Source organism: Rhopalosiphum maidis, chromosome 3 (assembly GCF_003676215.2).
Source record: "Rhopalosiphum maidis isolate BTI-1 chromosome 3, ASM367621v3, whole genome shotgun sequence".
In the NCBI taxonomy this organism is placed as follows: Eukaryota; Metazoa; Arthropoda; class Insecta; order Hemiptera; family Aphididae; genus Rhopalosiphum; species Rhopalosiphum maidis.
The window spans coordinates 54,898,843-54,908,233 of NC_040879.1; the positions used below are offsets into that span (position 1 = coordinate 54,898,843).

General features: G+C 25.3%; 1 protein-coding gene across 1 annotated transcript; it reads left to right on the forward strand.

The window, feature by feature from the left end:
* Positions 1–2,418: 2,418 nt before the first annotated feature.
* LOC113558141 (ATP-dependent RNA helicase vasa-like) lies at positions 2,419–7,829 on the forward strand. The gene is made up of 8 exons (XM_026963648.1): positions 2,419–2,697; positions 3,344–3,565; positions 4,035–4,211; positions 4,290–4,485; positions 4,771–4,968; positions 6,186–6,358; positions 6,441–6,549; positions 7,798–7,829. Exons 1-8 carry the CDS (start codon positions 2,419–2,421, stop codon positions 7,827–7,829), a joined length of 1,386 nt encoding a protein of 461 aa, XP_026819449.1.
* The last annotated feature ends 1,562 nt before the right edge of the window (positions 7,830–9,391 follow it).

The following is a 9,391-nucleotide window of genomic DNA, read 5'->3' on the forward strand; positions in this document are numbered from 1 at the left end:
AATACGTGTTAAATATTGCATTTTGATCACTGATTTATTTATTGTCATTATACTTATCGTGTGTAACATATGCTATCGATAATTTAAAGTTTAATTTAATATTAAGTTACAAAAAAAAACGAAATTGTTTAAATAAACTCTTGTATATGTAAAAATGCATTTGATTTTTAATATATTGCATACAACTAAAATAATATTGAAGTAGTCATTGAATCTCTCCGTAATGTGTGAAAATGGAGTAATTATCAGATGGTTTCCTTATAAATACTGATAATTTATAGTTTATCAAGCCTTTTCTCATTCACTATTTTTAACACCAATAATAATGACTAATAATATTATATTAAATTACCCATATTTTATTAGTATAATACTATTAATAGTTGAAATTAAAGTTTTGTAAAAGTTTATTTCATTATTGTTTACAAATATTTGCGATAGGTTACAAAGTTATTTTTTTAAATGATAAACATTATTATTATTACCTGTACAACATCTATTATTTTATTTATTTAGTAAATTATCTATTGGTTATTTGTCCCATTTACTTGTCAAGTTGGCTGTATATTGCAGTAAAAATGTGCCTGAACACTCAAAACCAGTTAAAATACATACTTATTTTTTTAAATAATGTATAATGATATGATGAATATGTATGACCAAACTATATTTGAATCAAATAGTCAAAATTAAGTCATTCATTTTTACCAGTATTATGATATAATTAATGTACTGCTATAAAGACTTTTTAGCGACAAAAAGTTATATACTGTAAATATATATAGATATAGATAGATGTCAACCTATATAATAATAATATCAATTATAATTTGAAATATGGTATATGATTGTGTTACGCATCCGTGCTTATCATTTTAATATTTATTTTTACTTAGTTATACATAGGTAATCAACAATAGCATTCCTATAGTATATTCCTATATATCAGAAGTGTAACCTATGTGACATTTATGATATATAAAATAATGTTAATTTGTTTATTATTAAAAAGCGGACATAGGTCTTTAACAGTGAATAGTAACATAACAGTTATATTTCTTATAGATATTATTTTATAAATATTGGTATTCGCTAATAAACTTTAATAGATGTAGAATTAAAATTTGGCCAATGACTCTTACTAATACCTTTCACTATTTTCTTTATGTTTTTTTAATATTCCTAAAAGATCAGTTTTAAAAATGTATGCACAGTATGGAAATTTATGTTTATACCATGTAATTTACTAAAAAAAGAGGTTCCTTCAAATATTGTAGAATAATAAGTTAATTATTTTTAAATAAATTACAAAACCACTATTTGGTATTAAATATGAAATAAATATATGAATTCAAAACATATATTATTTTGCATTCTTTATTTCTTTTTAGGTGGTGCTCCCTTATGTCTTTATATTCGTTAATTATATTGTAAACAACTGTGGAGATTTTTACATATATATATATATTATTTGTAAACGTTAGTATGACAAAAATAATAAAATTCTTCGCACACTGAAAAAAAAAGTTGCTTAGGACTAATTTTGAATTGAAATTTTAATAGTATCAAAACACCTGTAGTGTTATTATTTAATCGTCACTTCATTCAAATCATCAATAAACCCTTCATTTTTCAAAAAAGTAAAAATCTTATAATCCAAATCAAATAATTTAAGTGGATGTTTCAGACTAAAAAAATAAAATAGAAAAACTGTTATACAAAGAAGGGGGGAAAAAGTGATTAAAGTAAATTTTTTATTTTGATTGTCAATAATCATACCAAATTGAACAAATAATTTTAAATAACAATAATTTTAATATCTTGAAGTATTTCAAAATATTAATTTTTTTCTAATTAAGTAACTTTAATGGGATTCAACCAATATATTTGAAAAGAAGTCTTGTTGTTTTGTTTGAATTTAGTATTTATTGAGGTTAATATTGAAACAAAATATTTTATAAACAAGGCTATGAATTTAATGCATTTGTATGTTTTTTTTTTTTGATACACCTTATAATAAAATGGATTCTGTTTATGGATAGTTTGGAGGTGTGAACAAAATAATAATTAATTGTGAGTGTTACAATATTTACAAAAAAAAATATATTTTTTAGATTTAGAAAAGTTTTATTTGTTTTAAAAATATTTACTCAGACAAATGTTGTTGTTTAGGAGTAAGAAATGTTCAAATATTCAATGCAACAAATTTAATTTATTTACATAGATGAATCTATATTTTTTGTTGTAAAATAATTTAATAACTAATAAGTATAGTTAAGTAAAAATAGTAAATATTTTATAGTATTATTATATTAAACATTTATTTAAATTTATTTATTGTGCATATTTGTATGCAAATTAAACATTTATCTCATCTATTTAAATTATTTATGATATAGGTTTGCTGATTACTGACTAATGGATCAATGCATAGATGATGAATCTATTTTTGATGATGCATTCAATTCGAACATAAAGTTCGAAAAATGTAATGGTACCGAAGTAAAGGTGAATGGTAAAAATATACCCGAAGCAATTAAAACTTTTACATTAATTGAGGATATACCAGAAATATTATTAAGAAATATTAAAAAGAAAAAATTTACACGACCTACTCCAATTCAAAAATATTCTATTCCAATCATTTTATCTGGTAGAGATTTGATGGCCACTGCACAAACTGGTTCAGGAAAAACGGTAATTAAATAATGTAAACATAAGTATTTAGTTATTTATATTGGTAGTATCTGCATAAAATTAATTTTTATAGTGGTAAAAGAATATTCAGTGACTGCTGTTTTTTAGAACATAATACGCTAAATAATTTTATAACTATTTATGTAGTCGAAATAAAGATGTTGTGCTGATATACATTTTTATAGCTACTCATATGATACATAATTATGTGTGTTGAAAAATAATTATGCTGGAATCATTTAAACTTGTTCATTAAATCTACTAGTGGAGATTTTAAAATATTGAAATCATTTTTGTAAAAATGTTTACAATGTATTAAATGTTTTACTAAATATGAAATAAGCACATTATATAATTAATACAAACAAGCTATAGATTCAGTTAAGTTATATCTGCCATTTAAGAAATGTGTTATTTATCTAAACATCTATTTTATTGAAGTTATGATTTATGATTTATATTTATCCATCTTTTTTATATAATACTATATTATAATAATTCATTCTTAGACATTTATATGCTCATAAAATTATTCCTTATTTTTACATGCACCCCCCCCCCTACACACACAGATAACAATATTATTAACATATACCTAAATAACATAAAGAACATGGCTTACTTATTGTTATATACTTTATTTTAGATTGCTTTTGTCATACCAATCATACAAAAATTGATCATGGACCCAGTAACATTAGTAAAAGATAGAAATCATTGTGAACCCCAAGTAATCATAATAGTACCTACGAGAGAATTGGCTGTTCAAATGAAAATTACTATATCAAGATTAACAAGGAATACAGGAATTTTTTCGTTTGCTTGTTATGGTGGTATTAAAGTCTCTTATCAAAAAGATCAAATTCTTGTAAGTAGAATGTTTTTAAATAATAATTAGAATACCATATTATTATGTAAGTTTATATTGCCATATCACTTATGTTAAATGACATATAACTTATGATTCTTGTGCACTCTAAACCATGGTAGATATCTACCGTGCTCTAAACTAATGACTATAATCAAAAATTCTATAAGTCCAACTCTTTAAGTTAAGTCCATAGTGTTTCTATTCACCTCTCTACATACAACTGTCCTACTAAACTCTCCTCACGCACTGACAGCAGTGGTATTAAATAACAAATTATTATGTTGCTTCAGCATAATTTTCTGCCCCGATGCTACCTATATTTGTTATTAAGATATTAATACATATATTATAGTAAAATGTTAATGGTCATCTAAAATATACCAAAATATAATATAAATATTATTATATTGGATAAAATTTAAATATTTTATAATAATAACAATGTTATCAATATTTTTTACATTAGAGAGGTTGTCACATACTTGTAGCCACGATTGGTAGATTAAAGTCGTTTGTTCAGCATGGGGTCATAACATTTTCTTCAGTGAGAATTTTTGTTTTGAATGAAGTTGATAGGATGTTATATGACGACATGAAATCAGAGATTGATTGTATTTTAAATCATTTTTCAATGCCACCTGTCGTAAGTTTTTATTGATAAATAATTGTGGATTAAATGCTTATTGTATAGTACTGAATATCAAATGTTTATAATTTTCAGATGAATAGACAGACAATTATGATGTCAGCAACTTTACCAGAAAAGACTCGGCATTTGGCACAATTTTATTTAAAGAAAGATTATTTATTATTGACAGTTGGTATTGTTAGTAGCACTTCAATGAATATAAAACAAACCTTTTACATGGTTAATAAATTTGAAAAACGTAACATGTTAACTGAAATTTTGAAAAAAGGTTGGTATTATAAATAATTGAATAAAATATCTGTACTTTATTTATATTAAGAAGGAATATCAGCAGCAATCACAGACTAAGATATGATCTACATATACATCTTAGTCTGCGGCAGCAACTTAATTTTGTCAGGCGTTTGTATGTTTGTAATCCATATCATATTATTCATCTGGGTGCCTACCATATTGTTAAGTCATACCTTTAAATATAAGTTGGCTACCAGGTTCCTATCTAATGTGAATGAATTATGAATAAAGTTTAAAAAACACATTTGTTCTTTTGTAGATTCAGCAGGAACTATAGTATTTGTAAAACGTAAATGGGTAGTAGACTATCTTGTCACATACCTAAATAAAAATAATATACCATCAGTACCTTTACATAGTAATCATTTACAACATCACAGAAAAATTGCATTAAATAATTTTCATGACAAAAAGACGAATGTACTTGTGGCCACAGATTTAGCTTCAAGAGGTTTAGGTAAATATGTTATTATTCTATAAATTTAATTTAATTTGACAGACAATTCTGTGTATTTGCATCATATGGTAATCTTCTGATATAAGACACTATACCAATTATTTACTGGCTCCACTCATACAGCCAATAAAAAAAAAAAGTTATTCCTTGAATATAGTAAATGAGTTGGAATCTAAAATATGTATAATCATCCATTAGCCTTTTGACAAATTATAATAATTTATTAGTTTTGTATGACCTTCATTTAATTCATTATAATTAGAATATACTATTAATAGTTAACAGGTAAAACAAAATAAGTAAATAAATAAATAGGTAGAATAAATATAGAATATAGACGAGCATTGACATGTATACTAGTTTGTACCACTTATGTTTTTAATGCAGTTTGTAGAGTTTTATTTTATTAGCGTATTTATTATATAGTGAAGCTTTGATTATCCATTTGGCATCAAACTAAAGCTCTGGCGAATAATCAAATAGACAGTTAATAGGATGAATGGAAAAAATTTGTTATTTTTTATTTTTTTATGAAAACAAAACAAAAAATAAAATGATGTTTAATTTTTGTACATTGTTGTACATTTGTATGTATATTTTTTACTATGAAATACTGTAATGTATAATCCAAATAGTTATTGAAGTATACTTAACATTAATTTTTAACCTTGCCATAAATTTTAAATAATAAAATTATAAAGTAATATATAAGCGTAAATTATATATTTCTTTTTTAGCATGATTTATTGATTTTACACAAATATTGGTCTATTCGTATCAGTAAAACAGAACTAATTTATATACTTTTTTATGTAGTCATGTTAAAATATTCATTGGGTTCTTATTGGATTTTTTTATTTTTGCCTATTTCACATTTTTTTTTCTTGTACTCACACAGAAAAATTATATTACAATATTACAATATAATATATCGATTACAATTTATTGTAAAACATACAATTCATGTTTTAAATCATGCATTATTATCATAATTTATATATGTTCTTTAGTTAATTTTAATTATATTAATTGTATAATAATTTTTTCATTACATAGGCAACACCTTTCTAATGTACTATTTGTAAAAAAATATAAAACAGAATCTATAGCAGTTATTTAATTATTTATTTATCAATAGTTGCATGCACAAAATAATTTTAACATTTGTATTACTTATTTTATAATTTATTGATACATTTTGACTTTTGAATCTTTAGATTTTAAATGTGTGAACCATGTAATTAATTTTGATATGCCACCAAAAATTGAAGAGTATGTACAAAGAATTGGACGTAAAGGTAAACCGGCAACTCAAGCAATTTCTACTTCTTTCTTTGATCCTAATGAAGATTATTCATTGGTAGTACCGCTTATAAAAACTCTAGCATTGGTAATGAATGATGAATATATACTTATCTTTTTTTAATTCAAATTGTACTTATAATTTATAATTTTTAAATGTTGTGATTTAGGCAAATCAAGAAATACCGGATTGGTTAGTAAAACTAAGACAGGATGCCAAATGTAATGATGCTAATAATGTTTTAGATCAATTTGTAGGCTTAGATATAAGACATGTAAGTGATATTTATCTTGTATTTACTATATTGTTTTCTATATGTTGTGAAATCTATGGCATAACAAGTATGAACATTATTTAAGCACGCCATAGCTTGTCATTCATTTATGTTGGGTATATTTATACTCCTATAACTATAGATTAAATTACCACGATGAAAATGTTTATTCATTCATTGATAGAATTTTTTTTAACTAATTATACTTATGCGTGACAAATCTTCATTTTTTTTTTTTTCATGACAACTCCTGTTTTGAATATAATTTTCTAATTAATCAATGTTTTCAAGTAATTTTTATCTATCAACTTGTATTCTAAACCTAAAATTGGTGAAATTAGAGAAGCTATAATTTAAAAATATATATACATATTAAATTTGATTTTTCTTTTTTATTTGTACTTAGTTTTTTGTTCTAAACGCCATATTATGATACATTTTATATTTAATATTAAAGTAATAAATTATTTACTATTTATGAATTATTTTTTATTTTGACATTATAAAATTACATAACTTATTATAAAAACATGTATTTCCATAAAAATAAAATACTACATTTTTACTTAAATTTCTAACTATACTATACATTTTAATTTACAATTTAATTTACAGATATTCAATTATAAATTATATAAATAGTAAATAATTTATTTCTTTACTAATAAATGTATAATGTATCGTATGATGTTATGAACAAAAAATACATACAAATAATAACAATAAAAGAAAATCAAATTTTAAATAATTATACCTAGCTCTAATGCTGTTAAATGTCCCGTAAACAGAATTGAAAAATAATGAGTGATAAAGTGTACCCTGTTTCCGCAGACAAACAGTATACTTTGAAATTATTAATATTATCGAACATTGATTGTTTTTAAATTTAAAGCTTTGCATTCATTATACTGGTATACAATTTAAGTTAGAACATTAATTTACATTTTCCACCCCAGAGTTCCTTATCGATTTTGATAATTGAATAAGAACAATAGTTAAGTTGATGATTGTTATATATTAATTTAAAGACTTCAGTTCATAAATTTGATTCATACATTAAAATATTTATTACTATTAAGGTATTCTATTTATATTGTTTTAAATTCAAATACTTATTAATTTGGTTCTAAATTAATTACAATTTAATATGTCATAGATTGGCATCTTATTTCAATCATAATAAATTAAGTATAAATAAATGTTAATAATTATAAAATTTATATTCATTTTTGTTTATAGAAACCAAATTCAGACAATTCAAATGATGACTGCGAAGAATGGTAAATTTATAATTGATTATTGAATCACAATTGTTTTGTTTCATGTAAATAATAAAAAATAATAATGTATAAAATGTATATACTTATATACTTTATGATCTCTGGTTGTATTTTTTTTTTTTTTTTGTTATGTTTTTACTATTTATTTTAGAATTAGAATTAGTAATGTGGTAGGTTGAATTAATCATTTTCAAGACTATTAAATGTATTATATTATTATTAATTAAAAATCAATTAGTTATTTTAAAAGAAGTACGATAAATGATTAAAAATAATACAGTAAAACAAAAGTTTGAATTCATTAATGCACATATTAAAAGTTGTCGCAGTGTTGATGGCTTAGCTTATGTATAGATAGGCCAACTTGTTTGCAAGCTATATAACCTAGTTGATGTCAGGAGTGATTACGAGTATAGTTGGAGATATGTAAGGGAATAAAAAATGGAGCGAGTGGAGTCTCAAGAAGTTTAATATATACAATGTAGTGTGATAAGTTTAAATAGGCATAAATCCAATTAACAGAGAAAAACATTCAATTATAATTTAAGTGGAGCACTATCGAGTTAAATCACAAGACTAGAATATCAATGATACTTTGAAGAGTAAGACAGTCACAAATAGATTTAATTTGGTAAAAAAAAATTAAGATCATCGCTGAAGGCGTAAAAGAATTACAACTCAGAATAACATTTTTAGTTTTATTGATGATTAGTGCGAGAGATATGGGAAAAAATCAAAGATGGCCTTTGAAAATCTTCAGAATAAGGTCGTAGTCAACTCGTATCATAAGTTTTGGTAAAATCTGTATCTACCTGGGATTGAAGACGCGAAAGCATTTAAGACATAGATATTAAGAGTGGTTAAGTCCATAAAAATGTATAGCTCATCGATTAGAATGGTGTATAGTGATGGGCAATGGCTGGATACTGTTGCGGTCCCGCGTAACAGCCGTTTGAAGTTCAAACTTTAAACTCAAACGGCCTTTGCGTGGAACCGCGTTATCGCTCTACTCGACCGCCAATCCGTGACGTACGACGCCAGCGCGCGATAACCGCGGCTAGAAACGTCGACCCACCGATATCACGAACTCAGTTCATCGCCTTCAGCGATACCGTTCTGATAACCGCTCATGGCCGCCCGTAACGCCACCGACGAGTATATAATTGACGTCACCATCGTAGCGTACTATATATGCACAGTATTCGTATGATATAACCATGTGGTGTACAACTCAATTTCACAATAAACAAAACGTCATCTTTTTATTAAATGCTTGTAAATACATTGTGCCGTTTAGTGCATCACCACCGACACACCCGGTGACGGCCATCCGCGACACCGCACCGAACCGGTACGTATCAAATTGACTCCCCGAAAAGGAATCGCCGGTAAGTGAAACGTTTAAATTTGACTTACCCCATAATACCACCCTCACATAAGCTTCGTGCAGTTTGTGTGAATTTTCCCCGGTAACGCGACGAAACGTGGTTTGTTGCTCGTAACGGAAAACACGCCGTGACGCAACACGTTACCTACGTAACGATACGCAGCGCCGCCTGCCCTCCC